General features: G+C 49.7%; 1 protein-coding gene across 3 annotated transcripts in view; it reads left to right on the top strand.

Annotated features, from left to right (window-relative positions):
• LOC142250687 (uncharacterized) overlaps nucleotides 1-26,789 on the top strand; it is an 82,997-nt gene that overhangs the window by 41,609 nt on the left and 14,599 nt on the right. For 2 of the 3 annotated variants that reach the window (XM_075322883.1, XM_075322881.1), the window contains exon 8: nucleotides 11,919-14,422. In XM_075322883.1, the coding sequence (XP_075178998.1) occupies nucleotides 11,919-12,115 (197 nt within the window). In that variant the 3' untranslated portion in view covers nucleotides 12,116-14,422. Of the gene's footprint in view, nucleotides 1-11,918; nucleotides 14,423-26,789 lie in introns of those variants that run through there. The other variant, XR_012725255.1, reaches the window with a different exon arrangement.

Below are 26,789 nucleotides of genomic sequence, written 5' to 3'. Positions count from 1 at the left end.
GAGGGGCTCTGAGGAAGTGGGATCTTACCGGCCCCCAAGCCCTGAGGCCGGGCTCCATCCACAGACCCAGTGAACCTGCTGGATACGGAGCTGGGTACCGTTCAGGGACAAGGCCCTGCAACTTTCAGGTACTCTGTGTCCCCGTACAGACAGGCACGCACACGCCAGACTTGCTGGGTGTGTTAGTGCGCCGGGGACAGTAGCGCTGCACGCTGGAGTTTGAGTCACAGCAGCTTAGCTGTGTGACTTCATGTGCTGGGAACTACCGCGCCGGCCACTCTCGGAGCGGCGGCGCGGCTGGGACTTGTAGTGCGCCGGGGACTTAGCGCCGACCGCGCTTTTACGGCGGCGGCGCTTATAAATTTAGTCCCCGGCTTTTGCGGCCTAGCTCCGCTTCGTTCCCGCCCCCTCCCTGTCACTCAGGGAATGGGACAGACGCTGTGCAATCGTCAGCGCCGAGGGCTGGAGCCTTATTTACATGCTCCAGCCCTCTCACTAGGCACAGTGGGACGCAGGTTTCCCGCTTTTGGTCTGAGCACGCCCAGGGCCCGCCCCCCCCTCCACAGGACGCCGGCAGCCATTCCTGCATGCAGTCTGGCTGGATGACGGACACAGGCTCTGGGAGACCCAGACTAGGGATTTCTGGCGACCACACACCCGCGTTTAGCGGGCGGTAAGCAGCACATTAGTGCTGGCCCCACTAGTGCCACAGTGTTGTATTGGTGTACTTTTTCCTGTACCAGATATATATATATATATATATACTGCACTGTACGGTCGCTTCTTGGCTGTATACCCCTATATGCTCTGAGGAGACAGCAACATGTCATCCACAAAACGCAAGGGTGCCAAGGCACGGGCTGTATACACTGCTTGTACAGCATGTGGGGCTAATCTACCAGCAGGCTCCAACGACTCTCATTGTGTGCAATGTTCAGTCCCAGTGGCACTTCGGCAGCCAGAGTCTATGGTGGTGGTAGCCCAGGCAGAGACGCCTGTGAACCCTGCCCCGGTGACGGGGACAGAATTTGCAGTCTTTGCTGACAAAATGTCTGTGACTATGACAAAAATCCTGGAGACCTTGCAGTCCAGGCCAGTTACTCAGACCATGGACACTGCTGTGTCTATGTTCCCCGGTCCCCCTCAGTTGGAACTAATCCGTACTTCAAGGGGGTCCCAGGCATCACAGGCTGAGGGCTCTGACTCTGACGACAGTCCCAGGCCGCCTAAGCGAACTCGCTGGGAGAGACCCTCCACGTCATCACGCGGGTCAGGGTCTCAGCGAGAAGGGTCTCTATATGATGAGACAGAGGTGGGTGATCAGGAGTCTGGTCCTGACACCGCACTCAATTTGGATACGCCAGATGGTGACGCCATGGTAAATGACCTTATAGCGGCCATCAATAGGCTGTTGGATATTTCTCCCCCAGCCCCTTCAGCAGAGGAGGCAGCTGCCCAGCAGGAGAAATTCCATTTTCTGTATCCCAAGCGTAAATTGAGTACTTTTCTGGACCACTCTGACTTCAGAGAATCAATCCAGAAACACCATGCTTATCCGGACAAGCGTTTTTCCAAACGTCTGAAGGATACACGTTATCCCTTTCCCCCTGACGTGGTCAAGCGCTGGACCCAGTGTCCAAAAGTGGACCCTCCAATATCCAGGCTTGCAGCTAGATCCATAGTTGCAGTGGAGGATGGGGCTTCACTTAAAGATGCCAATGACAGACAGATGGACCTTTGGTTGAAATCTGTCTATGAAGCTATTGGCGCGTCGTTTGCTCCAGCATTCGCGGCCGTGTGGGCGCTCCAAGCTATTTCAGCTGGTCTGGCACAGGTGGACTCTTTCTTAAGTCCAGCAGTGCCGCAAGTGGCGTCCTTAACTACGCAAATGACTGCGTTTGCGACCTACGCTATCAATGCGGTACTAGACTCTACAAGCCGTACCTCAATGGCATCCGCCAACTCTGTAGTTTTGCGCAGAGCCTTGTGGTTAAAAGAATGGAAAGCAGATTCTGCTTCTAAAAAATGTTTAACCAGCTTGCCATTATCTGGAGACAGACTGTTTGGTGAGCAATTGGCGGAAATCATTAAACAGTCCAAAGGTAAGGACTCTTCCTTACCCCAGCCCAGATCAAACAAACCTCAACAGAGGAAGTGGCAGTCAAAGTTTCGGTCCTTTCGAGGCTCGGGCAAGCCCCAATTCTCCTCGTCCAAAGGGACTCAGAAAGAGCAAAGGAGCTCTGATTCCTGGCGGACTCACTCACGCCCCAAGAAAGCAACCGGAGGTACCGCTTCCAAGGCGGCTGCCTCATGACTTTCGGCCGCCTCCCTCCGCATCCTCGGTCGGTGGCAGGCTCTCCCGCTTTTGCGACATTTGGCTGCCACAGGTCAAAGACCGGTGGGTAACAGACATTTTGTCTCACGGGTACAGGATAGAGTTCAGTTCTCGGCCTCCGCCTCGGTTCTTCAGAACTTCCCCACATCCCGACCGAGCAGATGCCCTTCTGCAGGCGGTGCATTCTCTAAGAGCAGAAGGAGTGGTGGTCCCTGTTCCTCTTCGGGAACGAGGACAAGGTTTTTACTCCAATCTCTTTGTGGTGCCAAAAAAGGACGGCTCATTCCGTCCTGTTCTGGACCTAAAACTGCTCAACAAGCATGTGAACGCCAGGCGGTTCCGGATGGAATCCCTCCGCTCAGTCATTGCCTCAATGTCTCAAGGAGATTTCCTAGCATCAATAGACCTCAAAGATGCTTATCTCCACGTGCCGATTGCTACAGAGCACCAACGCTTTCTACGCTTCGTGATAGGAGACGACCATCTTCAGTTCGTAGCTCTGCCATTTGGTCTGGCGACAGCCCCACGGGTGTTCACCAAGGTCATGGCGGCAGTGGTAGCAGTCTTGCACTCTCAGGGACACTCTGTGATCCCTTACTTGGACGATCTACTTGTCAAGGCACCCTCTCAGGAGGCATGCCAACTCAGCCTGGATGTTGCACTGGAGACTCTCCAGACGTTCGGGTGGATCATCAACTTCTCAAAGTCAACTCTGTTACCGACCCAATCACTGACGTATCTTGGCATGGAGTTTCATACTCTCTCAGCGATAGTGAAGCTTCCGCTGGACAAGCAGCGGTCACTACAGACTGGGGTGCAGGCTCTCTTCAAAGTCAGTCGCACTCCTTAAAACGCCTCATGCACTTCCTCGGGAAGATGGTGGCGGCAATGGAGGTGGTTCCGTTTGCACAGTTTCATCTGCGCCCTCTTCAATGGGACATTCTCCGCCAATGGGACGGGAAGTCAACATCCCTGGACAGGAAAGTCTCCCCTTTCCCAGACGGCCAAGGACTCTCTGCAGTGGTGGCTTCTTCCCACCTCATTATCACAGGGAAGATCCTTCCTACCACCGTCCTGGGCGGTGGTCACGACAGACGCGAGTCTGTCAGGGTGGGGAGCAGTTTTTCTCCACCACAGGGCTCAGGGTACGTGGACCCAGCAGGAGTCCACCCTTCAGATCAATGTTCTGGAAATCAGAGCAGTGTATCTTGCCCTACTAGCCTTCCAGCAGTGGCTGGAAGGAAGGCAGATCCGAATTCAGTCGGACAACTCCACAGCGGTGGCATACATCAACCACCAAGGGGGGACACGCAGTCGGCAAGCCTTCCAGGAAGTCCGGCGGATTCTGATGTGGGTGGAAGCCACGGCCTCCACCATATCCGCAGTTCACATCCCCGGCGTAGAAAACTGGGAAGCAGACTTCCTCAGTCGCCAGGGCATGGACGCAGGGGAATGGTCCCTTCACCCGGACGTGTTTCAGGAAATCTGTCGCCGCTGGGGAAGGCCGGACGTCGACCTAATGGCGTCCCGGCACAACAACAAGGTCCCAACCTTCATGGCACGGTCTCGCGATCACAGAGCTCTGGCGGCAGACGCCTTAGTGCAAGATTGGTCACAGTTCCGGCTCCCTTATGTGTTTCCACCTCTGGCACTCTTGCCCAGAGTGCTACGCAAGATCAGATCCGACTGCAGCCGCGTCATACTCGTCGCCCCAGACTGGCCAAGGAGGGCGTGGTATCCGGATCTGTGGCATCTCACGGTCGGCCAACCGTGGGCACTACCAGACCGACCAGACTTGCTGTCCCAAGGGCCGTTTTTCCATCGGAATTCTGCGGCCCTGAACCTGACTGTGTGGCCATTGAGTCCTGGATCCTAGCGTCTTCAGGATTATCCCAAGGGGTCGTTGCCACCATGAGACAGGCTAGGAAGCCCACGTCCGCTAAGATCTACCACAGAACGTGGAGGATAGTCTTATCCTGGTGCTCTGCTCAGGGAGTGTCTCCCTGGCCATTTGCATTGCCTACATTTCTTTCTTTCCTGCAATCTGGGTTAGAAAAAGGTTTGTCGCTCGGCTCCCTTAAAGGGCAAGTCTCGGCGCTATCCGTCTTTTTTCAGAAGCGTCTAGCACGACTTTCTAAGGTACGCACGTTCCTGCAGGGGGTTTGTCATATCGTACCCCCGTACAAGCGGCCGTTAGATCCATGGGATCTGAACAGGGTACTAGTTGCCCTCCAGAAGCCGCCCTTCGAGCCTCTGAAGGAGGTTTCACTTTCTAGACTATCACAGAAAGTGGCTTTTCTGGTAGCGATCACATCTCTTCGGAGAGTGTCTGAGCTAGCAGCGCTGTCATCCAAGGCTCCCTTCCTGGTCTTCCACCAGGACAAGGTAGTGCTGCGACCCATTCAGGAGTTTCTCCCGAAGGTGGTATCCTCTTTTCATCTTAATCAGGATATCTCTTTGCCTTCTTTTTGTCCTCATGCAGTTCATCGGTATGAGAAGGATTTACATTTGTTAGATCTGGTGAGAGCACTCAGAATCTACATTTCCCGCACGGCGCCCCTGCGCCGTTCGGATGCACTCTTTGTCCTTGTCGCTGGTAAGCGCAAAGGGTCGCAGGCTTCTAAGGCCACCCTGGCTCGATGGATCAAAGAACCAATTCTTGAAGCCTACCGTTCTGCTGGGCTTCCGTTTCCATCAGGGCTGAAGGCCCATTCTACCAGAGCCGTGGGTGCGTCCTGGGCATTACGACACCAGGCTACGGCTCAACAGGTGTGCCAGGCAGCTACCTGGTCGAGTCTGCACACTTTCACCAAACATTATCAGGTGCATACCTATGCTTCGGCGGACGCCAGCCTAGGTAGAAGAGTCCTGCAGGCGGCAGTTGCCTCCCCGTAGGGGAGGGTTGTCTTCGCAGCTCTAACATGAGGTATTCTGTACCCACCCAGGGACAGCTTTTGGACGTCCCAATCGTCTGGGTCTCCCAATGGAGCGCCGAAGAAGAAGGGAATTTTGTTACTTACCGTAAATTCCTTTTCTTCTAGCTCCTATTGGGAGACCCAGCACCCGCCCTGTTGTCCTTCGGGATTTTTGGTTGTTTTTCGGGTACACATGTTGTTCATGTTGAATGGTTTTCAGTTCTCCGACGTTACTTCGGAGTGAATTTGTTTAAACCAGTTATTGGCTTTCCTCCTTCTTGCTTTTGCACTAAAACTGGTGAGCCAGTGATCCCACTGGGGGTGTATAGCCAGAAGGGGAGGGGCCTTACACTTTTTAGTGTAATTGCTTTGTGTGGCCTCCGGAGGCAGTGCTATACACCCAATCGTCTGGGTCTCCCAATAGGAGCTAGGAGAAAAGGAATTTACGGTAAGTAACAAAATTCCCTTCTTTTTCTTCATCGTTCCTATGGGAGACCCAGACCATGGGTGTATAGCTTCTGCCTCCGGAGGACACACAAAGTACTACACTAAAAAGTGTAGCTCCTCCCTCCGAGCATATACACCCCCTGGATAACCAAATATAGCCAGTTCAATGCTTTGTGTTCAGGAGGCACACATCCACACATGAATTCTCATCTGATTTTGATTTTTGGAAAGAGTTTGAAGAAAAGCGGGTCCAAGCCGGCATGTCCCTTCTCACCCCACTGTGTCGGCGGTGTTGTTAAGGTTGATTTCAGGGCTGGAGCCTTACATGCCGCGCTCCTTCACCATCCCTCGACCTCTGGCTTGAAGTGGGAGCCAGCACGGTTCTCCCTGCCTTGCAGGAGACCGGTCTCCATCCGCAGCCCTTTCAGGATCCTGCCGGACGGAGCACTCATCCCTCAGGGACCTGGCCCTGCGTCTCACAAGCTAAGTATCTGAGACGTTATTATCCGGGGGTCCCTTGTACTTTATTGTTGGGGAGAGTGTGCTGTGTATGTATTCTGACATTTCCGGCCGGTTCTCTGGTTTTCACCAGAGAACCGCGCCGATGGTGCCTGCGCGCTGGCCGCATCGTTAAATTTAGGCCCCGGCTTCGCCTGAGGCCTAGTTTCGTTTTCACTGCCCCTGCATGCCAATCATGCAGAGGGACAGTGCGGCTCCGCCCAGCAGCCGTTCGGCTCAGGAGATGGACACTCCTCTCTGAGGAAATGTTTCCCTCCCCTGTATATCTCCTTGGCCCTCGGGATCCCGCTCTTAGAGTAGGCCCCGCCCCCTCTCCTCGCTCCGGCTTGGGCAGAAGCGCCATTTTATCAGCGTTCTTATGTCAGCACAGCGATCAGCGCTGGCTGCAGTATCTCTGCGCCATGCTGGAGGCTTCTCACCGCACTGCGGTGGCTTCGGCTAATTCTCTCGCTATGCGCAGGATCTTGTGGCTTCGAGAGTGGAAGGCAGACGCTTCTTCAATGAAGTACTTTGCTGGGCTCCCATTTGCTGGGCCCAGGCTGTTCGGTGAACAACTGGATGAAATTATTCAGGAAGCTACTGGCGGGAAGAGTACTACCATGCCACAAACAAAACCAGGAAACCTGTCCAGGGCAGGAACCAGTCGAGGTTTCGTTCCTTTCGTTCCTCCAACTGGTCGTCCTCTAAGCCCTCGGCCTCGTCCACTAACTCAGCCAAGGACCAAAAACCCATCTGACGCACGAAGCCGCGTCCTCAGAGCAGGAGCTGCTGCCACTAAGGCAGCCTCCTCTTGACTATCTGGCCGCGCCAACAACTTCCTTGGTCGGTGGCAGGCTCTCCCGCTTTGGCGACGTGTTGTTTCAACACGTCTCCGATCAGTGGGTGCGGGATATCACCTCCCACGGCTACAGGATAGAATTCTATCCAGCCCGCCAAACAGATTTTTTCTGTCAACTCCCCCCTGCTCCAAGGCCGCCGCCTTCTCACAGGCCGTGGCACCCTTGCAGGCCAACGGAGTAATTGTACCGGTTCCCGCCTGGGAACGGTTCAGAGGTTTCTACTCAAATATCTTCCTAGTCCCCGAAAGGGACGGTTCCTTCCGGCCCATCCTGGATCTCAAGCTTCTCAACAAGCATGTTCAGGTGCGGCATTTTCGCATGGAGTCTCTGCGATCAGTCATTGCCTCAATGACCCAAGGAGATTTCCTAGCATCCTCGACATCAGAGATGCCTACCTGCATGTGCCAATTGCAGTTTCACACCAGCGTTGGCTACGTTTTGCAATCTGAGAGGAACATTTCCAATTCGTGGCTCTTCCCTTCGGGTTAGCCACGGCCCCTCGAGTATTCATCAGGGTCATGGCAGCAGTGGTTGCGGTTCTGCACCTCCGGGGGTTGGCAGTAATCCCTTTTCCTGGACGGCCTTCTAGTCAAGGCTTCATCCAGTGCAGACTGTCAGCGGAGTGCCTCGCTCACTCTCGCCACTCTAGTCCAATTCGGGTGGCTTGTCCTTTTTCCCAAGTCCACTCTGACTCCGACCCAGAAGCTCATGTACCTAGGGATGCAATTCGAGACTCTGCCGGCACTGGTGAAGCTGCCCTTAGTCAAACAGCAGTCCCTCCACTGGCGGTGCGCCCTTTGCTGAGGCCCCGCCGTCATTCCATCAGGCACCTAATGCAGGTGCTGGGTCAGATGGCGGCGTCAATGGAAGCGGTTCCTTTGCCCAGTTCCATCTGCGTCCTCTGCAGCTGGACATTCTCCGCTGTTGGGACAAGCGACCTTGCTCCTTGCACAGGTTGGTGGCTCTGTCGCCACAGACCAGGGGCTCTCTTCAGTGGTGGCTTCGGCCCCTCTCTCTTCAGGGACGCTCCTTCCTGGCCCCGTCCCGGGTGATCCTCGCCACGGATGCCAGTCTATCCGGCTGGGGAGCAGTATATCTCCACCACAGAGCGCAGGGCACTTGGACCCCGTCCGAATCAGCCCTCTCGATCAATGTGCTGGAAATCAGAGCTGTGCTTCTAGCTCTCTTAGCCTTTCACCACCTGTTGGCGGGCAAGCACATTCGAGTCCGGTCAGACAACGCGACAGCGGTTGCCTACATCAACTGCCAGGGCGGGACACTCGGCCGCCTGGCAATGTTGGAGGTTCAACGCATCCTTCAGTGGACGGAGGACTCCAAGTCCACCATATCCGCAGTCCACATCCCAGGCGTGGAAAACTGGGAGGCAGATTATCTCAGCCGTCAAACCGTGGACAGCGGCGAGTGGGCTCTGCATTCGGCAGTGTTTCGGTCACTCTGCCGCAAGGGGGGCACTCCGGAAGTGGATCTTCGCTCCCACGATCCTCCAGGCCTTTGCAGCGGACGCGCTGGTTCAAGATTTGTCCCAGTTTCATCTGTCTCTTACGTGTTTCCCTCTCTAGCTCTTGCTCAGAGTCCTGCGTAAGCTCAGAATGGAGGGCGTCTGGTCATTCTCATTGCTCCAGACTGGCCCAGGCGAGCTTGGTACCCAGACCTGCTCCATCTGTCCGTAGAGGTGCCGTGGCATCTCCCGGACCGTTCAGACCTTCTCTCACAAGGTCCGTTTTTCCGCCTGAATTCTGCGGCTCTCAGATTGACGGCGTGGCTCTTGAGTCCTGGATCTTGACGACTTCTGGTATCTCTCCTGAAGTCATCTCCACTATGACTCGGGCTCGGAAGTATTCCTTGGCCAAAATCTATCACAGGACCTGGAGAATTTTCCTGTCCTGGTGTCGCTCTTCCGGCCATGCTCCTTGGCCTTTTTCCTTGCCGACCCTTCTGTCCTTTCTGCAGTCCGTCTGCAGCTAGGACTATCCCTCAATTCCCTCAAGGGACAGGTCTCGGCTCTGTCAGTGTTGTGCCAGCGGCGTATCGCTCGGCTGGCTCAGGTGCGCTCCTTCATGCAGGGCGCATCTCACAGCATTCCGCCTTACCGGCGGCCCTTGGATCCCTGGGACCTTAATCTGGTCCTCACGGCTTTCCAGAAACCCCCCTTTGAGCCTCTTAGGGAGGTTTCTTTGTCTCGTCTTTCACAGAAAGTGGTCTTTCTAGTGGCCATAACTTCCCTCAGTAGAGTCTTTGATTTGACTGCGCTCTCTTCGGAGTCACCTTTTTTGGTTTTTCATCAAGACAAGGTGGTTCTCCGTCCGACTCCGGACTTTCTCCCTAAGGTGGTTTCTCCTTTCCACCTTAACCAGGACATTTCCCTGCCTTCCTTTTGTCCGGCTCCTGTTCATCGCTTTGAAAAAGCGTTGCATACTCTGGATCTGGTGCGGGCGCTCCGGATCTATGTGTTCCGCACCGCTGTTGTTAGGCGGCGCACCTCTCTTTTTGTGCTGACCACAGGTCGGCGTGAGGGCCTCTCGGTTTCTAAGCCGACCCTAGCTCGTTGGATTAGGTCGGCCATTTCCGATGCCTACCAGTGTACTCAAGTGCCTCCCCCGGTCAGGCTGCCACTTGGGCTAGTCTGCATACCTTTTCGAAGCACTACCAAGTGCATGCTCATGCTTCGGCAGATGCGAGCTTGGGCAGACGCATCCTTCAGGCGGCTGTCGCCCATTTGTGAAGTTAGGCTCCGCCTACTTCTCAGTTTTCTGTTTATTCCCACCCATGGACAGCTTTGAGACGTCCCATGGTCTGGGTCTCCCATAGGAACGATTAAGAAAAAGAGAATTTTGTTACTTACCGTAAATTCTTTTTCTTATAGTTCCGTATTGGGAGACCCAGCTCCCTCCCTGTTGCCTGTTGGCAGTTTCTTGTTCCGTGTGTTATCACCGGCTGTTGTAGACAGAGGCTCCGGTTGTTCCGGTTCTTGCTCTATCTCTACTTGTAGGTGGCTACTCTCCTTCAGCTTTTGCACTAAACTGGCTATATTTGGTTATCCAGGGGGTGTATATGCTCGGAGGGAGGAGCTACACTTTTTAGTGTAGTACTTTGTGTGTCCTCCGGAGGCAGAAGCTATACACCCATGGTCTGTGTCTCCCATGTCGGAACTATAAGAAAAAGAATTTACGGTAAGTAAACAAAATTCTCTTTATTTCAGTGAATGTGACCTCCTAATGCTGCAAAGTCTACAAATGAGCATGTTCAGTTCTTTAAAACATATAAAACGTTTAGAAACTCTACTGAGCCTAATAATTTGGAACAGGAAGATTATACTGTTATCATTGGGAGGTTTCTTCAATAAAATTCGATGTATACTCTAACGGGTGATGACTTTTATTAGGCTGACTGTCATTTGCACCGAGCATTTAGGAAAATCAGAGAATAATATCATTTGCATAATAATTTGGAACATGGTGTACATTATTTCGGTCCATCCTTCAGGGCTTACAATTATTTGACAATTTACTTTGTAGTCCCATATCAGGATTTCCATCTGCACACAAATTAATGTCAGCAATTGGGGGGTTTAATTGCTACATTTTGTAGTGTTTGAAAATTTGGAGGACGAGTCATAAAGTGCAAAAAAATATTTTGAGTGCAACACACCAACGATGTATATATAAAAGCGGGAAAAAAACACCAAAAAACAGGACTGAAAAGTAGCAGCACTGATAATTGTTACACAGTTATTACAGAAATACAATAAAATCAGTAACATATTGGTGACCCCAGCTCTTTTAAGGGGAAATATGATGATACACCTTGGGCTGGAGATAAGAATATATATAATAGATTATATATATATATATATATATATATAAAATATGGTAATAATATTATATAAGGTAAAAAGATCATAGCATTTCATCAAATACTCCATATAATGACCCAAGGAAACCTCTGGGTATTACTCATATCAAAGGTCAAGCCATCCAGGGTTTAAAGTGCATATCTCCTGTTTTAAGGGAAGAAAGGCTCCCCCATCACTCCCCGACATACGTTTCGCTTGTTCAGATGTGGTACATCCAAACCCGGCTTCCTCATGGAGGGAGAAGAACAGGATTTCCATCTGCACACAAATTAATGTCAGCAATTGGGGGGTTTAATTGCTACATTTTGTAGTGTCTGTCTATATGCATAAACCATAAAGATTACATACACACAGATAACGTATTGGAGTGTATACTTGACCTAGGCCATTGCTTTACTTTCTTTACTGCGGCAAGACATTGTTTCTGGGAAGGGCAAGGTATGGTCATACTGCGTTTTTGGGAACAGAAACTCTCCAACCAGGACTCAACCACCTCATATATGGTGGTGAAGCTATTGAATTCGGGGCAGGGGTGCCGCGGTCGGTCCAAATATCATGGTCCATACTTGGATCTTGTGTATCGGATGTGTGAACCCGGCCATAGGAAAAGCCAGTGATATTAGATTGTCGGCAGTCCCTTAGATTATATATTGCAGAGGCTGCGGTGCTAACACTTTAATGTAGCAACGCTGCAATATCTTGAACGGCCACTAAAACATTGGCACAGAAAATCGTGCATGAGCCTGCAGCTGCTGCAGTAATTGAGCGAGGCAGCAGTGCGCAAGTGCTGCATGCTCATTAAACTGCCAACTGGAGGAGGTTTTGATAATTGTACCGCAATAATATCATTTTGATGGTTTATCCTAACGATATGCTGTACGTGTTGTAAAATTCGGATAACCCCTTTAATTAGCAATAATTTGTTTTCTTTGTACAGAGTGAATGTAATGTGATACTGGTGTTAAGTATTTTCTTTTCCTGCTCTCCAGGTACTGATAATGACGAGGAAGATGCTGATGATGATGAAGAAGATGATGATGAAGATGATGATGATGACGACGACGAGGAAGAGTCGGTGCCTGAGGAAATGGTGGAGTCAACTGTTGTTGATGAGACAGATAACATTGTGGTGGATGCAGATGACTCGGACAACTCCTCAGAAGAAGAAGCTGGCGATTCCGAGTAGGACGCAAGGACGATATTAAATAGCTAAATAATTAGTAGACGCAGGGAATCCTTCACCCGCTAGAAGGCAAGTTGCACTACAGTGAGCAAGGTGTGTAAGAAACTTGGTGAATTCCACTGGCATCGGGGGGAAAAAAAAATACAAATACTTGTGGGGCCTCTCATGTCCAGCTCCACAGGCGTGTCTGATCAGGGACAACCCATTTATACGCTTTTCTAGCCAATGCTGTGGGGGGAAGCGGACGTCTGCGTCTATCCCATCTCGGTATCCATAGCATTTGCACTTGCAAAGTAGGCGCACAGGAGCCAGCTATAGATCTTTAAATACTGGATTTGTTAAGGTAATTTAAAAAATAAAAAAAAACACGAGAGAGAGAAGCTATTTTATCGGTAAATTTTAAGGTTTTTTTTAGATACATATATTTACTTTTTTTTTTTTTTTTATAATTCAGGGGATTTGTTTTTCTTGAGTTTTATTTTTTAATCTTAAAGTTGGCACCGTTACGTGCCACCAAAAAAGTAAAAAAAAAAAGTACCAAGTAGTGGTCTGCATGTAACCTTCTCATCTTTCTTCCACTCCTGCACAGAGCAGACGTCTCAATTCAATACAGGGTTAGTCTTCTCTTTTTTTTTTTTGTCTCCAGTGGTCAGTTTATATTTATTACTTCATTGCTATTCCTTCCACATCTGTGACGTCTGCTGCGGACCTCGACCATACCTTCCCTATACGGCCCAACACTTCCTTGGCATGGACCACGCCTCTGTAACCTCAGCCCTGTCTTACCCTCCATGACACTTAAGCAAAGCTGCGTTTCTCCTCGCACAATGGTGTCTACACTGGCAAACTATGTATGCGTGTATTTATAGAAAGAGAGGTGATTGCTAAAGAACTTGGAAGATCATCCCGCTTGTGTGCTTAGTAGTACGTGATACAGCCGGCGCTCAACTCTTTATACGTTGACCCCCGCCCCCCCCCCCCCAGTGCTGTACGTAGTTGCAGCATTTTGGCTACCATGTGCACAATGTTGTATTTTATCATTTGTTTTAGCAATTCCTGTGCAGGCCATGTGTGAGGATACTGCACCCTGGTGGCAGTTATGTGGACTTACAGCCAACAACTCGCTTGGCCGGGGAGCCGCATATTTGAGCAACGCGATATCTATTCTTTCACATACATAGCATTCGCTTATCCCATCACTTAATCCCGCTGGAAGGGGGCATCTGCATCTGCATGTAATACCGCCCAGCAGGGTTGATGGTGTTTCTATTTTTCACCGTATGTCATATCTTTTTATTGTAACGTTACTCCAAGGCAAATTTTGGTTGTCAGGAAGAGTCCAAACAAATAAGATGTGCATCATTGTGGGTGAGAGCGGTGCTTCGGGATCTGGGGATTTAGCGATCACTCAACTTAGGAGCAATGTGTAGGCTTAGAAGTCGCAAAACGCTTCATTTTCAGCTGCTAGGCAGTGTAATGCTCAGGATTATAGTGCACTGATTACCTATAGGACGGCCTATTCGTTCCGTATTTTATGTACTTAGCGCCCTCTGTGTCAGAATATAGTACTGTAAATAGCGTAAAACTTGTTCCTAAATGAATTTTTCTGGTAGCTTTCTCTGCATTGTTAAATAGGCTACCTGTGTAGTTGTGTCTTAGGTTTCCTTTCTTAAGCGTTTGCTAAGGACGTGGGAGACGCAGCCTCCCTTTATCGGTTTGTCGCTGGGATTAAAGGGTGCTTTACACGCTGCAACATCGCTAGCGATCTCGTTAGCGACGTGACACGCCAGATCGCACATGTGACCGGCGCTATAAAAACGATCTATGTGCGATCTCGTCAGATCGCATCTGCAATCTTTCGTGTCACATCGCTAACGAGATCGCTAGCAATGTCGCAGCGTGTAAAGCACCCTTTAGGCCTCGGGTCAAATAGTTTTTCTCGAATGGAATCAAATGCAGGTTTTCATTTTCCACGATTGCTGCTCATGACAACATCCAAATGAATGATGCGAAGTTTAAAGAAATCTCTAGAAATCGCTGTTTGCTAAATAATCATGTATTACGACTTGCTAAATTACCATGCAGTACGACACATGAAATTACTATTAATGGCACAACGCATCCTTAAAGCCTTGATTCACCTTTGAACATGATATCCCACATATACAGTATACATGATGATGATTGATAATCTTTATACATTTGTTCAGCCTTGATTTTAAGTTAAAGCTTTTATTATCCCTTTGAGTTGTTTTTTAATGTGATTTCTATCTTTAAATGGGTTTGTCCACTTTTGGGAACATTTTTTCTTTGGCGCTCCATTGGGAGACCCAGACAATTAAGTGTATAGGCTATGCCTCCGGAGGCCGCACAAAGTACTACACTAAAAGTGTAAAGCCCCTCCCCTTCTGCGTATACACCCCCCGTGCTCCCACGGGCTCCTCAGTTTTTTGCTTTGTGCGAAGGAGGCAGACATGCACGCATAGCTCCACAGCTTAGTCAGCAGCAGCTGCTGACTATGTCGGATGGAAGAAAAGAGGGCCCATAACAGGTCCCCCAGCATGCTCCCTTCTCACCCCACTCTTGTCGGCGGTGTTGTTAAGGTTGAGGTATCCATTGCGGGTACGGAGGCTGGAGCCCACATGCTGTTTTCCTTCCCCATCCCCCTTAGGGCTCTGGGTGAAGTGGGATCCTATCGGTCTCCAGGCACATGAGACCGTGCTCCATCCACAGCTCCTGAGGACTCTGCTGGATAGGAGCCGAGTATCGTTCAGGGACATGGCCCTGCTACTTTGAGGTACTCTGTGTCCCCGTGGGGACCGCGCACAGCAACACTCCAGCATTGCTGGGTGTGCTAGTGCACCGGGGACCGCGGCGCTGACTGCGTTTGTGCCATTACACACTGCAGCGTCGCTGAGTGTGTTAGTGTATGGGGACTGCCGCGCTGACCGCCGCTGCCATTGTTATCACTGCGGCGCGGCTGGGACTGTTAGTGCGCCGGGGACTTCCGCGCCGACCGTGCTTATACGGCGGCCGCGCTTATAACTCGAGTCCCCGGCTTTTGCGGCCTAGTCTCTTTTTCTTCCCGCCCCCAGCCCTGCCAGTCAGGTGAAGGGCGGGACGCTGTACAGGACGGCAGCACTGAGGGCTGGAGCATGCTTTGCATACTCCACCCCCCTCACTGTGCACAGGGGGGCACCAGTTCCCGCACTTTCTGGGTCACGCCCACGGCTCCCTCCTCTCCTCAGGACGCCGGCAGCCATTCCTGTCAGCTCCCCTGACGCTGCAGAGGGGAGACAAGCTCTGGGGGACCCAGGCAGGGATGTTGATGGCCACACAACCGCTTTAAGCGGGCGGTAATCAGCACCTGAGGTGCTGGCCCCACTTGTGCAGAAGTGTAATTATAGATTATATGTTTATAGGCTATACTTTACACTGTATGGTGCACGGTGGATTTCTGGCTATATTCCCTATTGTGTTACTCAGGGGAGACAACAGCATGGCACCCACAAGAACAGGGGTGCCAAAACACAGGCTTACTATGCTGCCTGCGCCGCATGTACGACCTCGCTACCGGCAGGTTCCACTGACCCCCATTGTGTGCACTGCTCGGCACCTGTGGCACTTGCTCAGCCAGAGCCTCTGCTAAGGGGGGCCCAGGGGGGAACCACCAGCTAACACTGTCCAGGTGACAGGGACGGAGTTTGCAGTTTTTACTGACAGACTTTCTGAAACTATAGCTAAGATTCTAGAAGCTTTGCAGTCCAGACCGGTATCTTGTTCCCCCGGGGTGTCTCATAGATCCCAGGGTGAGGTCTCTGACACGGACCGCAGCCCCAGACCGCCTAAGCGAGCTCGCTGGGAAATCCCCTCGACCTCATCACATTGTTCAGGGTCTCAGAAGGAGGACTCTCTGTATGATGAAGCGGAGGTAGCTGATCAGGATTCGGATCCTGAGGCCGCTCTCAACCTTGATACTCCTGATGGTGACGCCATAGTGAATGATCTTATCGCGTCCATACATCAAATGTTGGATTTTTCTCCCTCGACTCCTCCAGTGGAGGAGTCAGCCTCTCAGCAGGAGAAATTCCGTTTCAGGTTCCCCAAGCGTACAACGAGTATGTTTCTGGATCACTCCGACTTCAGAAAGACAGTCCAGAAACACCGAGTTTGTCCAGATAAGCGTTTTTTCCAAACGCCTTAAGGATACACGTTATCCCTTCCCCCCGGACGTGGTCAAGGGCGGGACTCAGGGTCCCAAGGTGGATCCTCCAATCTCCAGACTGGCGGCTAAATCCATAGTTGCTGTTGAAGATGGGGCTTCACTCAAGGATGCCACTGACAGACAGATGGAGCTCTGGTTGAAATCCATCTATGAAGCTATCGGCGCGTCTTTTGCTCCAGCATTCGCAGCCGTATGGGCACGCCAAGCTATTGCAGCGGGTCAAGCGCAAATTGACGCACTCACACGTACGTCTGCGCCGCAGGTGGCGTCCATAACCTCTCAAACGTCGGCATTTGCGTCCTACGCTATTAATGCTGTCCTGGACTCTGCGAGCCTACGGCGGTTGCAACCGACAATTCGGTGGCAATACGCAGAGCCTTGTGGCTACGAGAATGGAAGGCAGATTCGGCTTCCAAAAAGTGCTTAACCGGTTTGCCATTTTCTGGCGACCGTTTGTTTGGTGAGAGGCTGGATGAAATCATCAAACAATCCATGGGAAAGGAAACATCCTTACCCCAGGCCAAACCAAAATTACCCCAACAGAGGAGGGGACAGTCGAGGTTTCGGTCCTTTCGGGGTGCGGGCAGGTCCCAATTCTCCTCGTACAAAAGGCCTCAGAAGGATCAGAGGAACTCCGATCCATGGCGGTCTAAGTCAGAGACATTCTGTCTCACGGTTACAGGATAGAGTTCGGCTCTCGTCCTCCGACTCGATTTTTCAGAACATCTCCGCCTCCCGAGCGAGCCGATGCTCTTCTGCAGGCGCTGGGCACTCTGAAGACAGAAGGAGTGGTGGTCCCTGTTCCTCTTCAGCAACAGGGTCACGGTTTTTACTCCAACCGGTTTGTGGTTCCAAAGAAGGACGGGTCTTTCCGTCCTGTCCTGGACCTAAAACTGCTCAACAAACACGTAAAGACCAGGTGGTTCCGGATGGAATCCCTCCGCTCCGTCATCGCCTCAATGTCCCAAGGAGATTTCCTTGCATCGATCGATATCAAAGATGCTTATCTCCACGTACCGATTGCTCCAGAGCATCAGCGCTTCCTGCGCTTCGCCATAGGAGACGAACACCTGCAGTTCGTGGCACTGCCGTTCGGCCTGGCGACAGCCCCACGGGTTTTCACCAAGGCCATGGCTGCAGTAGTTGCGGTCCTCCACTCTCAGGGTCACTCAGTGATCCCTTACTTAGACGATCTGCTGGTCAAGGCTCCCTCTCAAGAGGCATGCCAGCACAGCCTCACCGCGACTCTGGAGACTCTCCAGAGTTTCGGGTGGATCATCAATTTTCCAAAGTCAAATCTGACACCGGCCCAATCGCTGGCATATCTTGGCATGGAGTTTCATACCCTCTCAGCGATAGTGAAGCTTCCGCTGAACAAGCAGCGCTCACTGCAGACGGGGGTGCAATCTCTCCTTTAAGGTCAATCACACCCCTTGAGGCGCCGCATGCACTTCCTGGGGAAGATGGTGGCAGCAATGGAGGCAGTCCCGTTCGCGCAGTTTCACCTACGTCCTCTTCAATGGGACATCCTACGCAAATGGGACAGGAAGCCGACGTCCCTCGACAGGAACGTCTCCCGCTCTCAGGCAACCACAGCTTCCCTTCGGTGGTGACTTCATCCCACTTCATTATCGAAGGGGAAATCCTTCCTACCCCCATCCTGGGTGGTGGTCACGACGGACGCGAGTCTGTCAGGGTGGGGAGCAGTTTTTCTCCACCACAGGGCTCAGGGTACGTGGACTCGGCAAGAGTCCTCACTTCAGATCAATGTTCTGGAGATCAGGGCAGTGTATCTAGCCCTAAAAGCGTTCCAGCAGTGGCTGGAAGGCAAGCAGATCCGAATTCAGTCGGACAATTCCACAGCGGTGGCTTACATCAACCACCAATGAGGAACACGCAGTCGGCAAGCCTTCCAGGAGGTCCGGCGGATTTTGATGTGGGTGGAAGCCACGGCCTCCACCATCTCCGCAGTTCACATCCCGGGCGTGGAAAACTGGGAAGCAGATTTTCTCAGTCGCCAGGGCATGGACGCAGGGGAATGGTCCCTTCACCCGGACGTGTTTCAGGAGATCTGTTGCCGCTGGGGGATGCCGGACGTCGACCTAATGGCGTCCCGGCACAACAACAAGGTCACGGCATTCATGGCACGTTCTCACGATCACAGAGCTCTGGCGGCAGACGCCTTAGTTCAGGATTGGTCGCAGTTTCAACTCCCTTATGTGTTTCCTCCGCTGGCACTGTTGCCCAGAGTGTTACGCAAGATCAGGACCGACTGCCGCCGCGCCATCCTCGTCGCTCCAGACTGGCCGAGGAGGTCGTGGTACCCGGATCGGTGGCATCTCACGGTCGGCCAACCGTGGGCACTACCAGACCGACCAGACTTGCTGTCTCAAGGGCCGTTTTTCCATCTGAATTCTGCGGCCCTCAACCTGACTGTGTAGCCATTGAGTCCTGGATCTTAGCGTCTTCAGGATTATCTCAAGAGGTCATTGCCACTATGAGACAGGCTAGGAAACCAACGTCCGCCAAGATCCGTTAGAACCCTGGGATCTGAACAGGGTGCTGATGGTTCTTCAGAAACCACCGTTCGAGCCAATAAGGGATATTTCTCTCACACGCCTTTCGCAGAAAGTGGTTTTCCTAGTAGCAGTCACTTCACTTCGGAGAGTGTCTGAGCTAGCAGCATTGTCATGCAAAGCCCCTTTCCTGGTGTTTCACCAGGACAAGGTGGTTCTGCGTCCGGTTCCGGAATTTTTACCTAAGGTGGTATTCCCTTTTCATCTCAATCAGGACATCTCCTTACCCTCTTTTTGCCCTCATCCAATTCACCAATGTGAAAAGGATTTGCACTTGTTAGATCTGGTGAGAGCACTCAGACTCTACATTTCTCGTACGGCGCCCCTGCGCCGCTCGGATGCACTCTTTGTCCTTGTCGCTAGCCAGCGTAAAGGGTCACAGGCTTCCAAATCAACCCTGGCTCGGTGGATCAAGGAACCAATTCTCGAAGCTTACCGTTCTGCTGGGCTTCCGGTTCCCTCAGGGCTGAAGGCCCATTCTACCAGAGCCGTGGGTGCGTCCTGGGCTTTGAGGCACCAGGCTACGGCTCAACAGGTGTGTCAGGCGGCTACCTGGTCGAGCCTGCACACTTTCACGAAACACTATCAGGTGCATACCTATGCTTCGGCGGATGCCAGCCTAGGTAGGCGAGTCCCTCAGGCGGCGGTTGCCCACCTGTAGGACGGAGCCGTTACGGCTCTATTATGAGGTATTATTTACCCACCCAGGGACTGCTTTTGGACGTCCCAATTGTCTGGGTCTCCCAATGGAGCGCCAAAGAAGAAGGGAATTTTGTTTACTTACCGTAAATTCCTTTTCTTCTAGCTCCAATTGGGAGACCCAGCACCCGCCCCTGTTTTTTGTGTACACATGTTGTTCATGTTGAATGGTTTCAGTTCTCCGATATTCCTTCGGATTGAATTTACTTTAAACCAGTTTATAATTTTTTTCCTCCTTCTTGCTTTTGCACCAAAACTGAGGAGCCCGTGGGAGCACGGGGGGTGTATACGCAGAAGGGGAGGGGCTTTACACTTTTAGTGTAGTACTTTGTGCGGCCTCCGGAGGCATAGCCTATACACCCAATTGTCTGGGTCTCCCAATTGGAGCTAGAAGAAAAGGAATTTACGGTAAGTAAACAAAATTCCCTTCTTTTTTTCCTTTTAAGGTAGATGCTTGTACTTGGAACTGAAAAAGTTGCACCAGTTTGCTTTTACAGGATTTCTTTTCCTGAACACACAAATTTTTGATGTGGTCTGTGGTCATAATTTAGCTGTGAGGGGCTCAGATGAAAGCGATACAGACTGTCATAGTTGGCTGAAGGGCTATTTTTTTTTTAATGACATCAATTGCAGAAAATATTTTTTGCCTCCATTACATGGATTTAAATAAAAAAAAGTCCCCAACAACCCATTTTATGGCATAGTAACAGAATCAATGTGTGTGTGTGTATATAATATATATATACATATATATATATATATATATATATATATATATATATATATATATATATATATATATATATATATATGTATATGTATTATATACACACTCGTACACACACACACTGTAGTTTCCCGAAAATAGATCATCTCCTAAAATTAAACCCTAACCCATATTTAGGACCAAAAAATATGAGTCTGTCTTACTTGCAAGGAGACTTGGAATTTTTTAACTTTAGGACCTAAAATCAATATAAGAGCCTGTCTTATTTTCGGGGAAACATGGTATTATACATAAAAAAAAAAATACCAAGTTTACTCGCAAATAAAACAGGCTCTTATATTGACTTTTGGTCCTAAAGATAGGTTAGGGCTTATTTTTAGGGGATGTTTTAATTTTTTTTTTTTCCCATGAACCACAATTTACATCTATTCTTCAACAAAAAAATAAATAAATAAACCCACATTTGTTCGAATATAATCATGTCCTCACATTCTGGAACATCATCATAACTCCAAAACCTGAATTTTATCATGAATTTCTTAAAATCCTATTGACATGTACTTTTTTTTTTTTCTCCCTTGTATAGCAGTAGCTGCTTGAACAATGTTTTACTGAATTGTAGCTAGGACTTAATTTTGGAGTAGAGATTATGTTTCAAGCATACTCCCAAAATCCTTAAAAATCATGCTAAGACTTAATTATAGGGGATAACTTACATGTGTGTATATATGTATGTATGGATGTGTGTGTATACTACACACGCGATATCAAAATTAGAGAACATTGTATGACCATTTGCTTTTTTTTCAAAAATAATAAAATCTATTGACATTGATCAACATTTGAAGGTTTTTTTTTTTTTTTTGGTAAGGGGTGCACCATGCCAATATAACAGGGTTTTACAATAGATCCAATAAAACCTTTATTTTGCACAAAATGTGATGATCATAATGACTGTAGCACAGATAACTATATTTTCTGAAGGTAACAACAGTCACCCATCAGTAGGACGTGCATCGGCCATTGCTGTGAATGACTTCAGTACATCTGCGGGCACAGGACATCACTAGTCTCTCACACTGCTCTGGGGGGATTTTGGTCCACTCTTCTACAGATCTTTGACTTTTGTGGCTTTCTTGACCATAACTTTGTCACCAAAGATTTTGCTTAGATTTTCTATTGGGTTTAGATCAGGACTCTGGGCTGTTTCAATGTTTTCTGTTTCAAGGACCTGCTTTCCCCGTTTTGCTGTGTGACAGGGCGCATTGTCCTGCATGAAAATTGCAGGCTGATTTAGTGATGAACGCAAGTAAGGATCCACCTGTTGTGAACAAGGTTCTGATCTACACTTACATTCTCTCTGCCATGTAGCTGTATGAGAGGTCCAACTCCTGATGCAGAAAACGTTCCCCAAACCATGACCCTTCCTCCACTACTTTTCACTGACTTCTTAAAGGGAACCTGCCATCACGTTTTCGGCCTATAAGCTGCGGCCACCACCACTGGGCTCTTATATAAAGTATTCTAACATGTTGTATATAAGAGCCCAGGCTCTGCTGTATAACATAAACACTTTATAATACTCACCTAGAAGGTTGCTCCGGTGCACAACAGTCGGATGGGTGGCGCTGTTCTCCTGGACTGACGCCTCCCCTTTCGGCCATCTTGGTCTTCCTTATTCTGAAGCTGCGGTGCATGACTGTTGTGCATCGAAGCGACCTTCTTGGTGAGTATTATAAAGTGTTTATGTTATACAGCACAGCCTGGGCTCTTATATACAACGTGTTAGAATGCTGTATATAAGACCCCAGTGGTGGTGGCCGCAGCTTATAGGCTGAAAAAGTGGTGACAGGTTCCCTTTAACACGCTTTGTCTTCAGTCTTTCCCCAGTTTTCCCATCAGACCCAAATAATATAACTTGCTTTCATCACTAAAATGAACTATGGACCTCTTCTCCTCAGTCCACACAACATGCTACTCACCAAAGGTGAGTCTAGCCTTGTGATTCTTTCTGCTAATGAGAGGTTTGGGCTTTCAGTCCAAATGCTCTTAAACGTCGTGACACTGTATGACGAGACAGTTCCTTACCCTTTTCAGTGCTGAGCTGCCGAGCAATTCCAGCTGTAGTGTGGAAACGATTACCCATGGAGAGTCTCCGCATTATCCTGCCCTCTCTTGCATTTGTCTTTCGAGGGCGACCAACCTTCTTGGGGGGACTTGACAGAGTTTGTGATTTTGTAAAGATGCAATATTCTCGAAATGACAGACTTGGAACGACCAACTTCTCTTGCTATGGCTGATAGGGTCACCCCTTTGGCCTTCATCTGGACAACCTGCTACCGCAGGGTTTCAGTGACTTTGAAACAGAAGTTAGGCGGCCATTAACATAGGGGTTTGTCAGATAATTAAGGAAATTAGCACCAGGTTCCAGATTAACACCAATAACTTGCAAGGATCTGAAAGTGTTCTCTAATTTTGATCAGTGTTCTTTGTCATTTATCATATGTGGTAACATTTTGTTAAAAGGTGATCATATGTTTACAATGTTCCTTTATCCAGAAATGTACTAGAAAATGAATTCTTCAGTCATAAAGGATATGTTTTCCTTCTTTCCTATGCACAATGACCTCTTATTATTCATTACCTTCAATGCAGTGATCCTAGCCTTGTCGCTCGTACGATACCTCACAGTGAGGTTTTTCTAAGTTCTGTGTCAAACATTTATTTTTTTTTTTATTTTTTTTTTTCCCCGTCAGTTTATTCTGAGATTTTTTTTTTTTAATTTTTTTTTAACATCTCATCCTTATATGCTATATATGATGTTGTAACGAATAATGTAAACCGCATCTCCAAATGCAGAAAAAAATCTATGTTGAAAAAGCATTTTGTACCGGTCATATTCTGTCTGTATGTGTTTTTGTGATATTTTTTTTTTTTTAATGAAAAACTAGCTTGAGCTGTGGAAACTTTGTCATTAAATGCCCTAAGGAAGTGATTTCCGCAAATCTCTGCATTACCCGTGGTTTCTTAATAATTGTTCTTTAGAATTGCATTGCTTAGACGTCTTCACCCTGGGGCCTGGACGACACTGCGACCTCGCATCTAATGATTTCCTATGGTGTCGCGTTGTGGCCCGTGACTCAGATTCACAAACGTCCCCAGATGTGTTCGATTTTTTTTTTTTTTTTGCCACTGGCCACAATTCACACTGCGATTTGCGTGGAACTTATCCGCGTTGGTAATTTTTATTTTTTACACTAAATTTACAGTTTGAAACTAGTTGCGCCATAGCAAGTCAGATATTTTTTTTGCTGTGCGCCTTTTCTGCCACATAAAGCCGTGTATCCTGAGCCCAAATCTGTCTCTCGAGCCCCGTTGATTTTTTTGTTCTCCTGTTCAGTATTGGGATATCAAACTTTTTGGGTGCATGATCCTAATTGCTAGCAGACATATTCTGGCAGGATTTCGGCCTCTTGGGAATTTATAAAATCTCGTCTTCTTTTTTTTTTTTTTTTTTTTTTTTAACGCCAATTTTAATTAAAAAGCCTAATTTATTAATAGATGCACACCTTTTTAATTACATTCGTCTCCTGCTGTGCCTGAGGCAGAAAATAAAAAATAGGATTGTACACCACTTTCTGGGATAAATTATTGTTTGTATGTCAGGATTTTTGTAAGGAAAAACAAAGCTGCGGAAATGGTAAAATAGGCACTAAGATTTGAAATTTGTGGGGAAAAAGATAGGGAAAACTACAAGTTCCCCCTTTTTCTACGCTGGTGATGTTGGGGAGATATCTACCAGGGTATGGACCCTATTTCTAAGATTTGGCTTCGTCGAAGGTATAAGACTTAGGGGTACTTTGCACGTTGCGACATTGCTAGCCGGTGATAGCGATGCCGAGCGCGATAGTCCCCGCCCCCATCGTACACGCGCTATCTTGTGATAGCTACTGTAGCGAACATTATCGCTATGGCAGCGTCACACGCACTTACCTGCCCTGCGACCGCTCTGGCCGGCGACCCACCTCCTTCCTAAGGGGGCGTGTCGTGTGGCGTCACAGCGACATCACACGGCAGGCTGCCAATAGAAGCGGAGGGGCTGAGATGAGCGGGATGTAAACATCCCGCCCACCTCCTTCCTTCAGCATAGCCGGTGGAGGCAGGTAAGGAGATGTTCCTCGCTCCTGCGGCTTCATACACAGCGATGTGTGCTGCCGCAGGAACGAGGAACAACATTGTATCTCCTATTGGTGCGACATTATGAAAATGTCCGACACTACACAGATCACCGATTTACGACGCTTTTGCGATCGTTTATTGGCGCATCTAGGCTTTACACGTTGTGACGTCGTTACTGGCGCCGGATGTGTGTCACTTTCGATTTGACCCCGACGATATCGCAGTAGCAATGTCGCAGCGTGCAAAGTACCCCATAGGCTGCTTTCACACATCAGTTTTTTGCAATCAGGCACAATCCGGCGCTTTGCAGAAAAACCGCATCCGTTTTTTTTGCCGCCGGATGCGTTTTTTTCCCTCATAGACTTGCATTAGCGCCGGATTATGCCACATGGCCTTGCGTTGCGTCTGGTTTTTGCCGGATGTGGCATATTTAGCCAATGCAGCGGCCGGATGGAACGTTGCTTGCAGCGTTTTTTGTCTGCGGCGAAAAACTGCATCGCGATGCGGCGCGATTTACAATGCAAGCCTATGGACGCCGAATGCGGCGTCCGGCAAAAAAACGCATCCCGCGGCCGGATGCGGTTTTTTGAACTGCGCATGCTCAGTATCAAACCGGATCCGTCAAACGGACGGGCTACATGGAAAAACGTATGCAACGGATCAGTTTTTTTCGCCGCATCCGTTGAATAGATTTTTGAGCCGGATTGTGCCTGATGCAAAAAAACTGATGTGTGAAAGCAGCCTTAGGCTTTTTGACTCCCAGTGGGAAAATTAGTTATAAAACAAAGTGCGTCCCTATAAATAAGTGGCACTAGATTTTGTCTACTTCCTCCCTGAAGAGACAATTTCCCTATAAATAGGAATGAATATTAAACCATATAGTCAAAAAAATACCCTCTTAATGCCACGTATGGCCAATAATACATATACTTACAACATCGGCCAAAAAATAGCACAAGCACAGAGGTGAAACTACATCTACTGCAGAGGTTAATGTGTTTCTATTCATTGTACCATGTAATGTCCCATCTTATTAGTGTACAGGGCGTTCATACCGATCCCGTATTGTTGCTGTTCATGTTCTTTCATTACACGCTGCTCTATACTAACTACCTTTATAGTATACGTCCTGGTAAAGCGCTATTTTCTTCAGCGCTCTATTGGGAGACCCAGACAATTGGGTGTATAGCTACTGCCTCCGGAGGCCACACAAAGTATTACACTAAAAAGTGTAAGGCCCCTCCCCTTCTGGCTATACACCCCCCGTGGAATCACGGGTTCTCCAGTTTTAGCTTTGTGTGTGAAGGAGGTCATACATCCACGCATAGCTCCACGGTGTGTAGTCAGCAGTAGCTGCTAACTACTCGGATGGAAGAAAAGTGGGCACATATAGTGTCCCCAGCATGCTCCCTTCTCACCAGATGGTGCTTGAAAGGTTGAGGTACCTATTGCTGGTACAGAGGCTGGAGCCCCACATGCTGTTTTTCCTTCCACATCCCCCTGGAGGGCTCTGTGGAAGTGGGATCCTTCCGGCCACAAAGCCCTGAGGCCGGGCTCCATCCACAGACCCAGAACGAACCTGATGGATGTCGAGCATTGGTACAGTCAGGGACATGGCCCTGCATCTGTCAGGTACTCGGTGTCCCCGGCAGGCACAGAACGCTCCAGACTTGCTGGGCGTTATAGTGCGCCGGGGACATAAGCAATGGGGTTGTGTCACCTTAGTTATGGCTGGGTGACGGGTTATGTGTTTGGGAACTAGCGCCGACCGCTCCGGCGGCGGGGCGCAACTGCGACATGCAGGGCGCCGGGGACAGAGCGCCGACCGCGCTTTTACGGCGGCGGCGCTCCTAACTTTACTTCCCGGCTTTTGCGGCCTAGCGCCGCTTCGTTCCCGCCTCCGCCCTGTCAATCAGGGCGGAGGAGAGACGCTGTGCAATGGCCAGCGCCGGGGGCTGGAGCTTGATTTACATGCTCCAGCCCCCTCACGAGGCACAGTGAGAGCACGCTTTCCCGCTCTTCGTTTAGGAACGCCCAGAGCCGCCCCTCTTCCTCACAGGACGCCGGCAGCCATTATTCATGCGGTCCGGCTGGGGACAGGCAGGCAGGCTCTGGGAGACTCAGACAGGGCGTCTGGCGGCCACACACCCGCTCTGAGGCGGGCGGTAAGCAGGCTGAAAGCCCCTCTTGTGCCACAGTGATTCTATTTGTGTACTTTCTTCTGGTGCCATATAGATATTGTATATATATTTGCACTGTAGGGCGCTTCTT

This window comes from Anomaloglossus baeobatrachus, chromosome 9 (assembly GCF_048569485.1).
Source record: "Anomaloglossus baeobatrachus isolate aAnoBae1 chromosome 9, aAnoBae1.hap1, whole genome shotgun sequence".
NCBI classification, from domain to species: domain Eukaryota; kingdom Metazoa; phylum Chordata; class Amphibia; order Anura; family Aromobatidae; genus Anomaloglossus; species Anomaloglossus baeobatrachus.
Note: the sequence above shows the minus strand (reverse complement) of the source record. Positions and strands in the feature narration are given on the sequence as shown.